Source organism: Nicotiana tabacum, chromosome 22, assembly GCF_000715075.1.
Source record: "Nicotiana tabacum cultivar K326 chromosome 22, ASM71507v2, whole genome shotgun sequence".
NCBI classification, from domain to species: domain Eukaryota; kingdom Viridiplantae; phylum Streptophyta; class Magnoliopsida; order Solanales; family Solanaceae; genus Nicotiana; species Nicotiana tabacum.
The window spans coordinates 187,993,373-188,013,273 of record NC_134101.1 but is presented as its reverse complement, the minus strand read 5'-3'; the positions used below and the strand labels follow the sequence as shown (position 1 = coordinate 188,013,273).

Here is a 19,901-nt window from a genome sequence, read left to right as displayed (position 1 = left end):
ATAGTAGTTTTGTTCAGTCTTGAAAGTGATATAGGCGTTTCTTTGTTGAGCCAGTTATATGCTTTTCTTACCTACCTAATTGTTATGTATCATAGTTAACCCCTTTGAGCATGTAATCATGTTTCTTTGGCAGCCACATTACAAGCCGTACCCATTTATTTGAATTAACCATTTATTTGAAACTTTTCACCTCGCATGAGCACGTGAATTGTTATAAACTTTATAAAAGTTAAAGAGTGGGTAGTTGGTTTGGCTTTTGAGTGTAACTAATGAAATAAGAAAAAAGGTGCACTGCTTTGAAAAAATAAAAGCCACTTGAATTGAAAAAGAAAAAAAAGAAAAAAAATATTTGTATTGTTGTGAAAAAAAATATTCCTTGATAGTGGTTACTCTTGATGTAATTGTGCTTAAAGAAGTGTGGAGCTAATATACATTAATATGAAGGTGGAGTTATGGTTTGACACAAGTACGGGATTTAAATGTTAAAGTATATGTATTAAAGTATTTAGAGAGGTGTAGTCACTCTTATATCCAAATGTATCCTACCCGACTCGCAGCATACATGCCACGACCCTAAACCCGGACCCGATCGTGATGGCGCCTACCGTAAAACATGGCCAGCCGACACAAATCCCCAATCCATTTAAACAGTTATAATTAATCCATTTAAGTCATTAATAAGAAATAAATCCCAAAATATAGTGAAATAGAACAAGTGCGGAAATAAACACAACCCGACATCGAGGTGTCACCAGCCATGAGTATCTAAACATCTATCTAAGAGTACGAAAGAGACTACACAGTCTATTACAGAACTAGTACAAAGAAAAGTAAGATAAGAGGGAGAAGCACTAGGCTGGGAACGCCGAGCAACTATCTAGTGAACTCCGAACAGCCTACTGGAAGCAATCAGCCCTTACTAGCAGGACTCGAGGCTTCTGAATCTACACACAGGGTGCAGGGAGTAATGTGAATATGCCAACTCAGTGAGTAATAAAAGTAACGGCAGCTGAGCGATAAGAAAACACGTAAAACACAACAACATGCTACAAAGAGGCAGTATAAAGCCAATACAATGCAATAAAATAGTGAAAACTTATAAAAACACCTTAGTTTAGCAAAAACGCCTTTAAGCAGTTCAAAGAATGAATGAAAACATGGAGAAAAGATAGAAACATAAATCAGCCCCTCAGGCAAAATACCAACAGAACCAACCCCTCGGGCAATAACATGGAACAACATCAGCCCTTTGGTCTATATCACATATCACACTGGGTACCCGCACTTACTGGGGCATACAAACTCCAAGAGGGGCCCCTTACGGCCTAAGCGCAATATCAAACCATCTTGTGGCATAATCAAATAGGCACTCGGCCTTATGACAAGCCAACTTGTGGCATAACAAATCAGGCCCTCAGCCTCATAATCATGAATCAGTATATACTACTATGGCGTGCAGCCCAATCAAAAAGTATCCTCACAATACATGCCCTCGGCCTTACTCAGTCAGAATCTCATAAGTCACTCGGGCAACAGTAAAATATGATGCTCAGCCCAAAATATCAAAAACAAGTAAAGATGGCTGAATTGTGAAAACAGTAGAATATAGAATGACTGAGTACAATTACGAAGTCAAAACAATGAGGAATAGTAGTAAAAATTCCCTAAGGGTCCAAAACAGTTGGCACGAGGCCCAAATATGGCATTCAACCCAAAACATAATGATAACAAACAATTTTCAATCAAATACGCAGTTAAACAGTGATACGGGATGGACTAAGTCACAATCCCCAATGGTGCACGACCCCACGCTCGTCATCTAGTGTGTGCATTACCTTAAAATAGCACAACGATGTGAAATCTGGGGTTTCATACCCTTAGGACAACATTTACAATCATTACTCGCCTCTATCCGGTCCAAACTCTAGCCCGCGATGCCTTGGCCTCTCGAATCAGCCTCTGGATGCTCCAAATCTAACAAAAATCAGTACATAACCATCAAAATATGATAAGGGAACAAAACCCACTCGAAAAAAAATCAAATTACAACACAAATCCTGAAATTGGCCAAACCTGACCCCCGGGCCCATGTCTCAGAATCCGATAAAAATTACATCAATAATTATCACTCCCTGAGTTCATTCATATCAAAAGTACCAAAATCCAACGACAAATGACCCCTCAAATCCCTAATTTTAGGTCACCAATTACAAGCCTTAGTTTCTTCAATATTTAGGCTTAAATTCTACAAATTCCATGATTAATTAGGTAAAAAACACATTAGAATTGAGTATTAAGTCCATAAATCTTACCTCCAAGTGTCCCCCCCTGATTCCTTCTTCAATCCTCTTTAAAAAGCTCTAAAATTGTTCAACAATGGTGAAACTTAGGCTAAAAATCGCGGAATTGGTCTTTTAAAACATTCTGCCCAGCACTTAAAACCTCTCCTTCGCGAACGCGATCAACGCCTTGCGTTTGCGAAGCACAACCTGGCGTTGACCACTTTTCCTTCATTGCGAACGCGACACCCCGTACGCAAACGCAAAGCCTCAGTCTTCCCATCATCGCGAACACGACCCTACACACGCGAACGCGAAGCTCACTGACCCCAACCCTTTGCGAATGCGGGACCTCCATCGCGAATGCGAAGGCCAATCCTCCTGCCTCTCATCCGAACCCTTCGTGAATGCGAGGGCCACTCGCAAACGGGAAGGCCAAAAGTCTGTAACACTCACAACAGATTTTCTGCAATCTTTTTCAACTTGAAATGATCCGTTCAACCACACGAAACTCACCTGAGGCCCACGGGATCTCAACCAAACATGCCAACTTATCCCATAACATCATTCAAATTTGTTCCAACCTTCAGAGCGCTCAAAACAACACCAAAACACCAAATTTGCATCGGATTCAAGCCTAAGAATTTCAAAAACTTCCAAATTCTGCTTTCGATCAAAAAGTCTATCAAACCATGTCCGAATGACCTAAAATTTTGCACACATATCCCAAATGACACAACGGACAAACTGCAACTACCGGAATTCCATTCCGACCCCTATATTAAAATCTCACCTATCAACCGGAAAACTCCAAAATTCCAATTTCGCTAATTTAAGCCTAAATCTACTCCATACCTCCAAAACACATTCCGATCATGCCCCCAAGTTTCAAATCACCTCCCAAAGCTATCCGAACCATTGGAACTCACATCCGAGCCCTTTATCATATAAGTCAATATCCGATTGACTTTTCCAACTTAAGCTTGCTCAAAAGAGACTAAGTGTCTCAAATCTTACCAAAACCTCTCCGAACCCGAGCCAACCAACACGAAAATACCTGAAGCCTCAAATAGGTAAGGATATCTGCTCTGCATCTCCCGCTCGGTCTCCCAGGTATCCTCTTCCACGGGCCGACCTCTCCACTGTACTTTTACTGAAGCTATATCCTTTGATCTTAACTTTCGAACCTGACGCTCCAAAATAGCCATTGGCTCCACATCATAAGTCAAATCACCATCTAACTGAACCGTGCTGAAATCGAGAACATGAGACGAATTCCTAATATACTTCCGAAGCATAGAAATATGAAATATCAGATGCACGCTCGACAAGCTGGTTGGCAAAGCAAGCTCATAAGCCACCTCTCCAATCCTCAGAAGCACCTCAAAAGGCTCAATTTACCCCTCTTCCCAAATCTCATAACACCCTTCATGGGTGAAACCTTCAACGGGACCTTCTCCCCAACCATGTAGGATACATCCCGAACCTTCCTATCAGCATAACTCTTTTGTCTCGACTGTGATGTACGAAGCCTCTCCTGAATCACCTTCACCTTGTCTAAAGTATCCTGCACCAAATCTGTACCCAATAGCCTAGCCTCACCCGGCTCAAACCAACTAACTGGAGATCTACACTGTCTCACATACAAAGCCTCATATGGAGCCATCTAAATACTCGTCAGGTAACTGTTGTTATAAGCAAACTCTGCGAGCGGTAGAACTGATCCCGTGACCCTCCAAAATCAATGACACAAGCACGCAACATGTCCTCCAATATCTGAATAGTGTGCTCGGACTGCCCGTCCTTTTGAGGGTGAAACGTTATGCTCAACTCAACCTAAGTACCCAACTCTCATTGCACCGACCTCCAAAATTGTGAATTAAACTAAGTGCCCCTATCTGAAATGATGGAAACTAGGACACCATACGACCGAACAATCTCCCGGATATAGATCTTTGCCAACCTCTTTAAGAATAGGTAGTACACATAGGAATAAAGTGCGCGGACAGCCGATCCACAATTACCCAAATAGCATCGAACTTCTTCAAAGTCCGTGGGAGCCTAACTACAAAGTCCATGGTGATCCACTCCCACTTCCACTTTGGAATATCCATCTGCTGAAGCAAGCCACCTGGTCTATGTTGCTCATATTTCACCTGCTGACAATTGAGACACCGGGCTACAAATCCCACAATGTCCTTCTTCATTCTCCTCCACCAATAATGTTGTCTCAGATCTTGATACATCTTCGCGGCACCCGAATGAATGGAATACCGCGGGCTATGGGCCTCCTACAGAATCAACTCCTGAATCCCATCTACATTGGGCACACATATCCGGCCATGCATCCTCAACACCACATCATCACCAATGGTCACATCTCTAGCATCATCGTGCTAAATCATGTCCTTAAGGACAAACAAATAAGGATCATCATATTGGCGCTCTCTGATGCGATCATATAAGGAAGACTGGGAAATCACACAAGTCAATACCCGACTGGGCTCCGAAATATCCAACCTCATGAACCGATTGGCCTTGGCCTGAACATCAACTGCAAGAGGTCTCTCCCTAATGGGAATATATGCCAGACTCCCCATACTCACCGCCTTCCTACTCAAAGCATCGGCCACCACATTGGCTTTCCCCGGATGGTACAAAATAGTGATATCATAATCCTTTAGCAACTCCAACCATCTCCGCTGCCTGAAATTGAGATCCTTCTACTTGAACAAGTTCTGGAGGCTACGATAATCAGTAAACACCTCACAAGACATACCATACAAGTAATGCCTCTAAATCTTCAACGCGTGAACAATGACAGCTAACTCCAAATCATGAACAGGGTAGTTCTTCTCATGGGGCTTCAACTAACGAGAAGCATAAGCAATAACTCTTCCCTCCTGCATCAATACACACCCAATACCAAATCTCGAAGCATCACAATACACGGTATATGAACCTGAAGCTGATGGCAAAACTAACACTGGAGCTGTGGTCAAGGCAGTCTTGAGCTTCTGAAAGCTCTCCTCACACTCATCTGACCACCTGAATAGAGCACCCTTTTAAGTCAACTTGGTCAAGGGTGATGCGACAAATGAGAATCCCTAAACAAACCGGCGATAATAACCCGCCAAACCAAGAAAGCTGCGAATCTCTGTGGCTGAGGATGGTCTCGGCCAACTCTGAACCGCCTCTATCTTCTTTGGATGAACCTGAATACCCTCACTGGACACCACGTGCCCCAAGAAAGCCACTGAACTGAGCCAAAACTCACACTTGAAGAACTTTGCATGAAGTTTCTCCTCCCTCAATCTCTGCAACACAACTCTCAAATGCTCCGCGTGCTCCTCTTGACTACGCAAATACACTAGAATATCATCAATGAAAACTATGACAAATGAGTTGAGATAGGGCCGAAACACGTTGTTCATCAAATGCATGAAAGTTGCTAGGGCATTGGTCAACCCAAAAGACATCACCAAGAACTCATAATGACCATATCGGGTCCTGAAAGCCATCTTAAGACTATCCGAGTCCCTGATTTTCAACTGGTGATAATCTGAATGAAGATCAATCTTAGAGAACACCCTCGCTCCTTGAAGCTGGTCAAATAAATCATCAATGCAAGGCAAATGATACTTGTTCTTAATTGTAACCTTGTTCAAATGCCTATAATCAATGCACATCCTCATAATGCCATCCTTCTTCTTCACAAATAGAACAGATGCACCCCAAGGTGATACACTAGGCCGAATGAACCCCTTATCAAGGAGTTCCTGAAGCTGCTCCTCTTACTCCTTCAACTTTGCTGGTTCTATATGATACGGTGGAATAGAAATGGGCTGAGTGCCCGACACCAGATCAATACCTAAATCAATATCCCTATCTGGTGGCATGCTCGGCAGGTCTACAGGAAACACATCGGGAAAATCTCTCACAATAGGAACAGAATCAATACTAGGAGTCTCTCCACCAACATCCCTCACAAAGGCTAAGTAAGAAAGACAACCTTTCCCAACCATACGATGGGCCTTCAAGAATGAAATTACCCTACTAGGAACATAACTCGTCGAACCTCGCCACTCAATCCGTGGCACACCCGGCATAGCCAATATCACTATCTTAGCATGACAGTTCAAAATAGCGCGACACGGAGATAGCCAATCCATGCCCAATATAACATCGAAGTCTACCATACATAATAACAAAAGATCCACTCGGGTCTCTAGACCCCCAATAGTCACCACACATGACCGGTACACACAGTCTACAACAACAGTATCGCCCACCGGAGTAGATACACAAACACACTAAACAAGGGACTCACGAGGCGTATCCAAATAACGAGAAAAGTATGATGACACATAAGAATAAGTGGAATCGGGATCAAATAATACAGAGGCATCTCTGTGGCAGACTGAGACAATACCTGTGATCACAGCATCTGAAGCAATAGCATCAGGTCTAGCTGAGAGTGCATAGAAATGGGCCTGACTGCCCCCTGATCAACCTCCCCTTCTAAGGCGACCCCTAGCTGACTGACCTCCACCCCTAGCTGGCTGGGCGGGTGGTGGTGAAGTAACTGGCGCTAAAACCGATGGCTGACTCCTTTGCTGAGATGAACCCCTAAGACGACGAGGGCACTGCCTTCATATATGACCCAACTCTCCACACTCATAGCAATTCCCTAGTGCTGGAGATGGGGACTGAAGGGAACCCCTAGTACCAGAATAACTAGCAGATGCACCTGGCATAGAAGAGCCCTTAACTGACGGAGCACGGGACGAACTCTAGGCTGGAAGGGCACTGAGTGATGACTGGCCCTGATGAGAACTGTGAGAACCATGACCCGATGATTCCCCAAGATAACCTGGGTGAGCTGACTAAGCATGCTTGAATGGACGGCCTCTGCCATGCTGAAACTAACCTCTCGAAGGAGCACCACCATAACTACCAGATCCCCGAGGCCTCTTGGCCTCCCTCTCATATCGCTCTTGACAACGAACAGAATCTCTCAAGCAATGTCAACAACCTCCTCAAAAGTAGCACCAGACACCTTCTCCCTGGTCATGAGAATACGAAGCTGATACGTGAGGCCATTAACGAACCTCTTAATCCGCTCTCTCTCTCTTCGTAGGAACCAACCAAACAGCATCATGAGCTAACTCCGAGAACCTTATCTTATATTGTCACAGTCATCTCTCCCTGATGCAACCACTCGAATTACCTACGCAGCTCCTCTCTGCGAGACTGTGGCACATACTTCTCCAAAAAGAGAACAGAGAACTGCTCCCAAGTAAGGGGTGCTGCACCAACAGGCCGACGCCTCTCATAAGCCTCCCACCAGGTGAAAGCGGCTCCAGAAAGCTGAAAAGTAGTGAAAGCGACCCTACTGGTCACCAGAATACCCGCTGCACAAAGAATCCTCTGACACTTATCTAAGAAACCTTGGGCATCCTCGCCCTCTACACCACTGAAAGTCGGAGGCTAAAGTCTACCAAACCTCTCCAACCTACGCTGCTCGTCCTCTAGCGTAGCAGGAGCTACATAGTCCTGAGCAGCTGCAGCCGGCTGGGCTAGATGTGCCCCGGCATCTGAAGTCCCTACACGACCTGCTCAGGTGTGCGAGCGGCGGGAGTCTAAGTGTCTCCCCCGACCTGAGAAGTAGATGCGGCTATAGTAACTAAGAACGCCTGAGCTAGGTCAGTGTATACTGATAGAATCTGAGCCAAGGCCTCCTGAAGACCCCGAATCACAATGGGCACAACTGGTGCTGCTGGAGCGTCCACAACTGGGACCTAATCCAAAACTAGGGTAGCTGGTGGATCTGTAGGTGCTGTCCTAGCTGCTGTGCGGGCTACACCCCTGCCCCTACCACTGCGACTACAACTGCGTCCTCGGCCTCTAGTGGCCACAACTGGTGGTACTGGTGGTCGTCCATCCTGACCGGTAGCACGTGTCCTCACCATCTGTGAGAGAATAGAATAACAGAAGTTTAGTACTCGGATCAACCAATTCGCATGACAAGAATCAAGAATATGAAATTTTTCCTAAAGGTTCTGCAGCCTCCCGAGGATAAATACAGACGTCTCCATACCGATCCGCGAGACTCTACTAAACCTACTCATGACTCGTGAGACCTATGTAACTTATGCTCTGATACCAACTTGTCACGACCCTAAACCCGGACCCGGTCGTGATGACACCTATCGTGAAACAAGACCAGCCGACACAAATCTCCAATACATTTAAACAGTTAGAATAATTCAATTTAAGTCATTAATAAGAAATAAATCCCAAAATAGAGTGAAATAGAACAAGTGCGGAAATAAACACAGCCCGACATCGGGGTGTCACCAGTCATGAGCATCTAAACATCTGTCTAAGAGTATGAAAGAGACTACACAGTCTATTACAGAACTAGTACAAAGGAAAGTAAGATAAGAGGGAGAAGCACTGGGCTACGAACGCCGAGCAGCTACCTAGTGAACTCCGAACAGCCTGCTGGAAGCAATCAGCCCTCGCTAGCGAGACCCGAGGCTCCTGAATCTGCACACAGGGTGCAGAGAGTAATGTAAGTACACCAAGTTAGTGAGTAATAAAAGTAAAGGTAGCTGAGCAATAAGAAAACACGTAAAACACAGCAACATGCTACAAAGAGGCAGTATAAAGCCAATACAATGCTAAAACAGTGAAAACTTATAAAAACACCTTGGTTCAGCAAAAAACTCTTTAAAACACCTTTAAGAAATTCAAAGAATGAATAAACACATGGAGAAAAGATAGAAAAATAAATCAGCCCCTCGGGCAAAATACCAATAGAACCATCCCTTCGGGCAATAACATGGAACAATATCAACCCCTCAAGCTATATCAAATATCACACTGGGTACCCATGTTCACTGGGGTGTACAGACTCCGGTAGGGGCCCTTTATGGCTCAAGCGCAATATCAAGCTATCTCGTGGCATAATCAAACAGGCACTCGGCCTTATAATAAGCTACCCCGTGGCCTAACAAATCAGGCCCTCGACCTCATAATCATGAATCAGTATATCACTGTTGCAGCATGCAGCCCGATCCAAAAGTATCCTCACAACACAGGCCCTTGGCTTTACTTAGTCGGAATCTCATAAGCCACTCGGGCAACAGTAAAACATGATGCTCAACCTAAAATATCATTTAAAATATCAAAAACAAGTAAAGATGGTTGAATTGTGAAAACAGTAGAATATAGCATGACTGAGTATAATTATGAAGTCAAAACTGTGAGGAATAGTAGTAAAAATCCCCTAAGGGTCCAAACAGTTAGCACGAGGCCCAAATATAACATTCAGCCCAAAACATGATGATAACAAATAGTGTTCAATCAAATATGCAGTTAAACAGTCATACGGGGTGGACTAAGTCATAATCCCCAATGGTGCACGACCCCACACTCGTCATCTAGCATGTGTGTCACCTCAAAATAGCACAATGATGTGAAATCCAGGATTTCATACCCTCAAGACAACATTTACAATCATTACTCACCTCTATCCGGTCCAAACTCTAGCCCGTGATGCCTTTGCCTCTCGAATCGACCTCCGGATGCTCCAAATCTAACCAAAATCAGTATATAACCATCAAAATATGCTAAGGGAACAAAGCCCACTCGAAAGAAATCAAATTACAACACAAATCCCGAAATTGGCCAAACCCGACCCCCGGGCCCACGTCTTGAAATCCGATAAAAATTACATCAGTAAACTCCTTATCACTTCCCGAGTTCATTCATATCAAAAGTACCAAAATCCAACCACAAATGACCCCTCAAATCCCTAATTTTAGGTCTCTAATTACAAGCCCTAGTTTCTTCAATATTTAGGCTTAAATTCTATAAATTCCATAATTAATTAGGTAAAAATCATATTAGGATTGAGTATTAAGTCCATAAATATTACCTCCAAGTATTCCCCCTTGATTCCCTCTTTAATCCTCTTCAAAAAGCTCTAAAATCGCCCAACAATGGTGAAACTTAGGCTAAAAATCACGGAATTGGTCTTTTAAAACATTCTGCCCAGCACTTAAAACCTCTTCTTGGCGAACGCGGTCAACGCCTCGTGTTCGTGAAGCACAACCTAGAGTTGACCACTTTTCCTTCATCGCGAACACGACACCCCGTACGCGAACGTGAAGCCTCAGCCTTCCCACTCATCGTGAACGCGACCCCACACACACGAACGCGAAGCTCACTAATCCCAACCCTTCGCGAACGCGGGACCTCCATCGCAAATGCGAAGGCCAAACCTCCTGCCTCTCATCCTAACCCTTCACGAATGCGAGGGCCCACTCACGAACGCGAGGGTCAAAAGTCTACAACACTCACAACAAATTTTCTGCAATTGTTTTCAACTTGAAATGATCCTTTCAACCATCTGAAACTCACCCGAGGCCCTCGGGACCTCAACCAAACATGTCAACTTATCCCATAACATCATTCAAAATTGTTCCAACCTTCGGAGCACTCAAAACAACATCAAAACACCAAATTTGCATCGGAGTCAAGCCTAAGAATTTCAAAAACTTCCAAATTTCGCTTTCGATCAAAAAGTTTATCAAACCACGTCCGAATGACCTGAAATTTTGCACACACATCCCAAATGACATAACGGACCTACTTCAACTCCCGGAATTCTATTCCGACCCTTATATCAAAATCTCACCTAGCAACCGGAAAATGCCAAAATTTCAATTTCGCTAATTTAAGCCTAAATCTACTCCGTATCTCCAAAACACATTCCGATCATGCTCCTAAGTCCCAAATCACCTCCCGAAGCTATCTGAACCATCAGAACTCACATCTGATCCCTTTATCACATAAGTCAACATCCGGTTGACTTTTCCAACTTAAGCTTGCTCAAAAGAGACTAAGTGTCTCAAACCTTACCAAAACCTCTACGAACCCGAGTCAACCAACCCGAAAACACATAATACCGCTGAACAAGACAATAAGAAGCAGAAATGGAGCAAACGGAGCAGTAACTCATGAAACGACCGGTCGGGTCGTTACACTATATTACAACCAATTAAAGTCCTACTTGATCCTAGACTGAATGAGCTCGATTAGTAGAGTAGTACACTACGGGCAAGCCTATGACGCATCTTTTGTGGCATATGAATATTATTTCTGAGAGTGAGTGCATTTTATTCTATCTTGAGTTTCTAATTGTTCTTAAATTTTATTGTGTGTGGAACTACTCTCTCTTGTTGTGTGAGGGCACTTGATTCATGAAGGAAAGGTAATGTCATTGACCTCTATGTTAGAGTAAGTGAGTGAGTTGTGAATAATGCATGGTACTTGTGAGTCAAATCTTGAGGTGAAGATGTTACACTCTTGTGCTTAGTCTATTGTAAAGATTCTTGGTGTGATGAGTTAGAAGAATTGTTTAAAAAGGTTGTGTCTATATAAAGTGTAGTTTGATTGCTCGAGGACGAGCAAACGTTTAAGTGTGGGGCAGTGATGTTTGGCTATAATTCCATATTTTTAGTGCATTACTTACCTTACATTTTAGGGCTTTAATGCTAAATTATGTTTGTGCTTAATTGAGTTTATTTTATATGTAGGTACGTGGAAGACGAAATTGGGAGCAAAGGAGAAATTTTAGGTGTATTTTATACGCTACAAGATTGGAGTTATGATTATTTGATTATTGAATATACAAGGATTAAAGTTGAATATTACAAAGGGAATCAAAACAAAGAAAGAAGAGTTGAAAGTGGAACGAAGCAGTATAATCTTGTCTTATATCCAAATGCTTCTAATCAAAGGCAAGAAACGAGAATGAGTATACTGTAATGAAAGTTAGGCAGCAATTCAAAGATGTAAGAAAAAGCAGGCGATGCGAGATGTAATGATCGCGATAGAGTGCGGCGCGAGCAATTTAGCTCGCGTTTGAGCTGGCGACGCGAGATGCCAAGCGCGCTACAGGGCTGGCGACGCAAGGCATGAGGCGAGGTGGAGTGCGCAGAGCTTGTGAGGCACGATCTGTAGCGAGTTGGTTCCGGATTTTTAAAGCCTATTTTGTATTTTACTTGGTTTTGGACTTGGTTATTTCGTTTGAGTCTTTTCCCTACATATATAAATAATCATTAAACACCATTTTTAGATAAGTTTGGCGACCGGAGGCAAGAACATCACATGGATAACTTTTGGAGGAGAAAATCATAGAGTTCTTCGTCCCTAATTTGTTTATGCAAAATACTTGAAAAATTATTACTATGAACATGAGTGGCTCAGCACTCTACATTCTAGGGTTGTGGTTAACATGATTATTAATGTTTATTAATTACATCTTCGTTAATTCAGATTATTATCTTTTAGTTGTTTCTTTAATTCTAGCTTTAACTTGTGAATTGTTGTAGCTACCAATTCACCCTACTATCTATGTTATGCTTGGGAAAGCCGTGTTTAGATTAGAGTGGAATTAGAGAGAGCTTGTTTTTGAATCCGTGGCTCGGGGAACGATTGTGCGGTTAGGATAGGAATATACCTAACACTCTTGCTTAATTAAATATTGTATTATATTCGTTCATGATAGACTCAATACCATGGGAATATACGGTTGATATATTGTGGGCAGGTAAGTAGTATTGCGGGAACATGCTATTCATATAAACGATCCGGTTAATTAGCAACCATAGATAATCTGGATTAACGGGTGTGATTATTGAACTTAATAGTTTTGATAAACCAACCACAACCTTGAAATTTTAATCTCCACTGAAGTAAAATCTCATCATACACATTTGCATTCTTGATAATTTAGTTGTTATTTGTTTAATTTCCGCAATAGTAGATTAGTAGAAAAATATCACTCTTAAATATTTTGGACAATTAATTGATTTTAGTTTACTTAGTTAACGATCAATCTAAGTCTCTGTGGGTTCGATATCTGACTTTTGAGTCACTTTATTACTTGACGGCCACGTATACTTGCGTGTACTTGGGGAACCAACAAAACCACACCAAAACGAAAAGTCAAATCAAACCGATTAAAAAATCCGATTAGATTTGGTTTGGTATTGAGTAAAAAAAACCTAACCAAGCCGACATATAAAATATATAATTTTTATATATACTTTTAAGACTTTCCATAGAATTTTCTTTTAAAATGTCTAGTAATATTTGTGATTCTCTTATGGGATGTAATATTTAGTTAAATATGAAGTGCTCTATTTTTGTTATCTTTAAATAATGGGTTGTGTGATCACCTTCTTATCAATTGTTAGTGAAATGTTTCAATCTCTTTGTTCTTCCATATTCATATGTCAAGATCTATTAAATTCTTATATTTTTCGAATTTGAAGTGGTATTTCCATAATCTAAAATTAAATATAACATATCATTATATAGGTATCATATTGATTTTTATGTTTAATTATTAAATACAGATAACCTTGAAAATGTACATCAATGAAAAATCATTGTCAAACGACTAGAAAAATAACTATCATATGTTACTAAGAAAATTCTCCCAAAAGAATATGTTAATAGATCATATGTTTGTCAATTTTTACTAAACATATATTTATTTATCAAAAATTTAACAAGGTAAGATTAAAATAATATTCATGTAAGAAAAAAATTCGAAAACTTGACAAAATCGAACCAATCCAAACCGATATAGTTGGTTTGGTTCAGTTTTAATAAAAACCGAACCAACCCGGTCCATGTACACCCCTAACTAGAAGTAATCACTCTATATGTCAACCAGTGTTTTAAAAGGCGTGGGCGTAAGGCGAGGCGTTTTACATATGCCTCAGCGAGGCGTAAGCCCCATATGTATTTAATTTTTAATATTTTATAAAATAATATAATTATAGTAAATATTCACACACACACACACACACACACACACACACACACACACACACACACACACACACACACACACACACACACACACACACACACACACATATATATATATATATATATATATATATATATATATATATATATATATATATATATATATATATATATATAGAGAGAGAGAGAGAGAGAGAGAGAGAGAGAGAGAGAGAGATGTGCTCCATCCCCACAAAAACTAGTCAAAACAATCTACTATATGCTACTTAGAAGCATAAGTAATTTGAGTCAGAAAGAATAAAGTTTTCTACATTGAGGAACAAAAAGGATATTAACCTGCAATTTGAACTTTGAACTTGCTGCTATGAAGGAGAATGTAGTTCTCTTTGTATTTGTAAAAAAATTGAATATTTGTTGCTTTTGGGAGATATTAACAGACTAGCGGACAAGATAAAAAATTGGGAAAGATCATAAATTAGGGCTTCAATCAATAAAAAATGTCTTTGACTTTTAAATTTAATATATTTCAGTTTCTTTTTAAAACTTTTGAGTAATTATCAAGCTACATTTTGAGAATTTGGGTATTATATAACGACTTATTCAAGAAATTTTGTTTTAATTTGAAAGTCTCGGGGGCTTACGTCTCACGAAAAAAGAAAAAAAACGCGCCTCAAACGCCCGTATTACTGGGCGTACGCCTCTTGAGACTTTCGCCCCACACCATCGCCTCGGAGCGTTTTTGGTACTACTCGTCCCGGGCTCTTCCGGAAAACGCCTCTTAAAACACTACTAATGTAAGTTATTAAGTGATGGACTATATTCTAATATTTTCCAATTTCCCTCCGAAACAAACCGCGATCACGTTACTCTCATTTCAAATTTCCTGGTAGCCATCGTTCACAAATATGAAAATCGACGAGATCTCTTCGCCGGAGCTCCGGGGAGGTCAAAACGACCTTCACAGTCAACTGTGCTCACAAATTGAATCCTCAATCAAAGATATCGAGAAACACGTACCTGGAACTGCCTTGCCGGATTCCTTCTCCACCGATCTCCGGCGTAGTATCTCTCAGCTGAATTCCCTCTCTCCTTACCCTAACTCCGTCAAGCTCCATATTTGGAAACTATCCTACCGCCTTTGGAATGCTTGTGTCGATCTTTCAAATGCTGCCGGTTTTAAAACTTCGGGTCATAAAATCGATGAGGAACACGCAAAGCTGCGACAAGTATCAGCTGACCTCCTCTTCCTCGCCAGTGACGTCTCAGGTATCCCCTCGCCGGCTATTAAATCTGCGTCCTTCTTCTATAAAACAGGTCTTATTTGGCACGATCTTCGAAAATTCGAACACGCTAACTATTGCTTCGAGAAAGCTACGGATCTTCTATCGAAAGTTGAAATCAGTACTATTTCAGAAAATGAAGAGAAAAGGTTTCTGTTAGATCTTAATATTGCTCGATCACGTACAGCTTGGGAAGTCTCTGATAGAAATTTAGCGGTCGCTCTATTGAGTCGATCGAAAAGCATGCTCTTCGCTGTTGCGGAGAACTATAAAGCTTTAGCTAATCAGTATTTGACATTTGGAAAAGCAATACTATCGAAAAATGAAGCTTCTGGAGTGAATGAAGCATTGAGACTGATGAATGATGCACTGGAATTGTGTGAAAGGGGTTTGACAGTTGTGAAGAGGACAGAGGACACGTTAGCTTTGAAGGAACTGAGATCGAAGACGCTTAGGTTTTTGGCAGCGGTTCATTTGCAGAGAGATGAATTCGAGAGCGTGTTGAAATGTGTGAAGGTTTTGAGAGACGGTGAGAAGGATCAGCATCCGAGTCTTAGTGTGTTGGCAATGAAAGCATGGCTGGGATTAAGGAGGTTCGGGGAAGCGGAGAAGGAGCTAAGAGGAATGGTAGTGGATAAGGGGATTCCTGAAGTAGTTTGGGTATCGGCTGTTGAATCATACTTTCAAGTTGTGGGGGCTGCTGGAGCAGCAACAGTGAAGGGAGTGTTTTTAGGACTACTTGGAAGGTGCCATGTTAGTGCTGGTGCAGCAATTAGGGTGGTGAGTAAGGTACTGGGGGATCCTGCTGGTGCTGGTGAAGAGACCAGATTGAGGGCAAAGGTGGTATCGGACCTGGTGTCTGATGACAGGATTCTGACGCTCTTGAGTGGAGAGGATACTTCCAGAGAGAGGACAGCTATGCATGCCCTTCTTTGGAACTGGTATATTCAATTATTTTGTGCTTTCCTGCTGAATACATCTTTTATATTCTGTTTGTCACGTAGAACTTGAAATTATGTATTCAAGCATTGAATAAAAGGAGTTGGATTCTCGAATCAATTAATGCCTTATTATTAAAAAGGACCCAAATATAGCAGAATGGTTATTGAGGATTCATATAGTGGATCTCGACTAGCTGGGATTGAAGCATAGTTATTGTATTACAAATGTAAGCCTCTGGCAGTTACTAGCAGCTTATCATAATTGTTACTAGTATTTCTTATTGGTAATATGTGAAATGGATATACTTTCTGAAAGATTTCAATCTTGACTGCTTCAGCCCTAAATTCCACAGCTTGGCAGAGAATGGAATCATAGAAAAGGAAAAAGGAAAGCATTGAGCAAAACTTTCTTTTTGGTTCTTTACGTTATTTCAAATGTATTTATGAAGCGGCAATGCTTTCTACTTATCATTTAACATCTACTTTTGATTCTTCCACAGTGCAACAGAACACTTCCGGTCAAAAGATTTCCAGACTAGTGCTGAGATATTTGAAAAATCTTTGCTTTATAACCCTTCTGACATAGAGAGCAGAAATCTCAGAGCAAAGGGATTTAGAGTTTTATGTCTCTGCTATATGGGCCTTTCACAGTTAGATCGTGCTCAGGAATACATAAACGAGGCAGAGAAGGTGCATTCAATAAATTAAGCACATTTTCTCTCGTTAACTTGATCTGATACTTTTTCTTCTTCTGCAGCTTGAACCAAATATAGCTAGTACCTTCTTGAAGGTGTGATTGCTCTCCCCTCCCTGAATATCTATGTATTCAATTGGTGCTCCTAATTGTTTGGCTATGTGAATTTTGAGATATATATGAATATGGCAGTTTAAGATCTACCTGCAAAAGAACGAATGCGATGGTGCTATCTCTCAGCTTCAGGCAATGCCAAGTCGCCTTGACTTCACCACTGAATTCCTGTCTCTAGCTGCTCATGAAGCTATTGTCTGTCGTTGTCATCCAGTTACTGTTGCTTCTCTGTCACTTCTCTTGAACTTCTACCCCACAGGGAAACAGATGCCAACAACTGAGGTTGTAGTTTTCAGGACTTTAGTGACGACTCTATCCCAGGGTCCTCAGAATGATTCTGATATCCTAAAGCAGATGAAACGAGCTCATACTCGGCTATCTGAGCTAGGTGCTGACAAATTTTTTGGGAAAGGCGAGATTGGGAGACGGGAAAGGAACTGGTTTTCAGTGAATGCATGGAATTCCGGTGTTAAAACAGGGCAGGAGGACCAACATGCACTATCTGCAGAGTTCTTTAGACTGGCATCGGAGTTTTATGGTGCTTCAATTGATGAAGAGAAAGAAGGGAACCATGTAATGGTATGCAAATCACTGATTATGACCGTGTCTGCAATAATCTCAGATGAGAGGCAAAGAAAGAGTTCATTACTGGAAAATAAAGTGAAGGAAGCTATTTCTTTGCTAGACAGAGCAGGAAAGGTAACCAATTTCGATCATTGAATATTTCTTCTTCCATTTTTTTGACCTTCACATTTTATTACTTTGTCGTTTGTTATTTTGGTTCTTATCTGATTGAAATTTCTTAGCCGCCGGATTATGGAGCTATTATGTTCATGATCTTCGAGACATGTTTTTCTCTAGACTATAATTTTCATTCTCATGTGATGCTTGATGCAGATGTTAAGGTCAAGCTCAACGGAATATGACAAGTTAGAGGCCATCATTGAGCCTAATCTCTTGTTTATGTACACTTGGTGTGCTTTTGATCTGTATTCAAGGCTTGATGACACAGGAAGTCAACAGCTCCTCCTTATTAAGCGTTTTGCAAATTCAAAATGTTGCAATCCAAATCATCTACTTCAGATTGGCATTGACGCTTCACAAGGACCCCGTTCCAACCACGAAGTAGCCACCTTTGCATTAAGCACCTGCCTCTCCATACTCCTGGCCTCATCTTCGCCTGATTATGAAAGTGTGGCACTCATACTGAGGAAACTTATTTGTCTAAGAAGCATCCATGGAGCTGATAGCAATGACGATGCAACAATGGAAACATACAAGCAAGCATATAGGATAATGGTGGGTTTGAGGGAAGGAGAATATCCAGTTGAAGAAGCGAAATGGCTAGCCATGACAGCATGGAACAGAGCAGCTATCCCTGTGAGGATGGGGAATGTGGATGAAGCAAAGAGGTGGATGTCTATGGGGTTGGAGTTGGCCAAGAAAGTCCCAGGGATGCAAACATATAGGTCGTGCATGGAAGATTTTGTTGCTGGCCTTCAGAAGAAACTGTCAGGGGAATGATGATGGACAAACTAGCTAAATCTCTGAAGACATTAATGCACTAAATGCTTCTCTGTACATAAGACGTGGATAGATTCTATAGATGTTAAAGTTAACCACGAATCCCATTTCGATTATTGCTTAGAGTAATTTTGTTTTCATTATCGCTATTAAGTAGAGGAATGGCAGCTTCAATATGGAACTGAAGAATTATAAAGGATCGTGTTAAGCAATTCGTCTAAAAATTTGCCAGGCAAAGGGAGAATTGATTCCAGGCAAAGAAGTGGTATCCTTTTGTGAAAGCTAGCTATAGAGCTTTAAAAATTGTGGAACACATTTACTTGGTTTATTAAGTTGTACGTCTTAGTTATAATCACACATTTGAAGTACAAAAAGGAGGAAAAATACAAGATCTTGGATTCGGAATTCTCTAAGAATTTGTCTATAGCTACCTTCACTTGGTATAGTAGTTGAATTGCTTTTGGATGATGGGTAACTTGTAATTCAACTCTTTATCAAAAAATAAAATAAAATAAAAATTGGTTCCTAATAATCACATAATGACATGTAACAACAACAAGAGTTTTTGGTCCAAATTGTCCCTTATGTTCGAGGGTAGGTTTAAATTTGTCCTTTACATATTATCTTGAACACTTATTGTCTCTTAAGTTTATATAAGTTGAGCACCTTTAGTCTCTGTTAACACCAAACCCAAACAGATGCACAAAACTAACGGCTCCTTTAGTTCTGTCATGAAATGCACCTGACGTCGTAAAAACAAGACCAAATCGAAGTCTTCTTCCTAGCTAGAGCTAATGAAACTAGATACCTGAATTTGCCAATGATATTGTTAGTTTATATGAGTCCACCAAACTATAGAGTACCTGGTCCTCTATGAGATGATGCTTAGAATGCAGTAAAGACTGAAAGTAAAGAAGGCAAGAGATTTTCTATGTGAAAAAATTCCACACAAGGGGATCAAAAAACCACGACCTACTCTTATAGGCTTTTAACTTTACTAACTTGCAATCTCCCTATTACAAGTCACTTTGCAAAAACCCTATTGCAAAGACTTCAAACTAACTTGTGATGCAACCACCACAAGCCACTCTATAACTATCCTAGTTACAAAGGCTTTAAACTTATGACTATCCCTAGTCACAACATAAACTCAGAAGTTTACGAATTTTGGTTTGTTCCTAAGACAACGCTTCTAAGAAAGCAAACTAGGAAT

At 41.1% G+C, this 19,901-nt stretch overlaps 1 protein-coding gene and 1 long non-coding RNA gene across 2 annotated transcripts; one reads left to right on the top strand and one right to left on the bottom strand.

Moving 5' to 3' along the window:
- Positions 1–8,592: 8,592 nt before the first annotated feature.
- LOC142176746 (uncharacterized) lies at positions 8,593–15,290 on the bottom strand. Its single transcript, XR_012705499.1, has 3 exons — positions 15,153–15,290; positions 9,815–9,882; positions 8,593–8,831 (listed from the first exon to the last, which is right to left on the bottom strand). It is a non-coding gene; the product is annotated as an uncharacterized LOC142176746 (long non-coding RNA).
- LOC107768518 (TPR repeat-containing protein ZIP4-like) lies at positions 14,932–18,817 on the top strand. Its single transcript, XM_016587652.2, has 5 exons — positions 14,932–16,356; positions 16,857–17,046; positions 17,114–17,146; positions 17,243–17,863; positions 18,062–18,817. Exons 1-5 carry the CDS (start codon positions 15,041–15,043, stop codon positions 18,686–18,688), a joined length of 2,787 nt encoding a protein of 928 aa, XP_016443138.1. The 5' UTR covers positions 14,932–15,040; the 3' UTR covers positions 18,689–18,817.
- The last annotated feature ends 1,084 nt before the right edge of the window (positions 18,818–19,901 follow it).

Coding starts and splice junctions, on each gene's coding strand:
- LOC107768518 (XM_016587652.2), top strand. CDS start 15,041: ATGAAAATCGACGAGATCTCTTCGCCGGAGCTCCGGGGAGGTCAAAAC. Junction 17,147..17,242: donor TAGCTAGTACCTTCTTGAAG/GTGTGATTGCTC, acceptor TGAATATGGCAG/TTTAAGATCTACCTGCAAAA. Junction 17,864..18,061: donor TGCTAGACAGAGCAGGAAAG/GTAACCAATTTC, acceptor TGCTTGATGCAG/ATGTTAAGGTCAAGCTCAAC.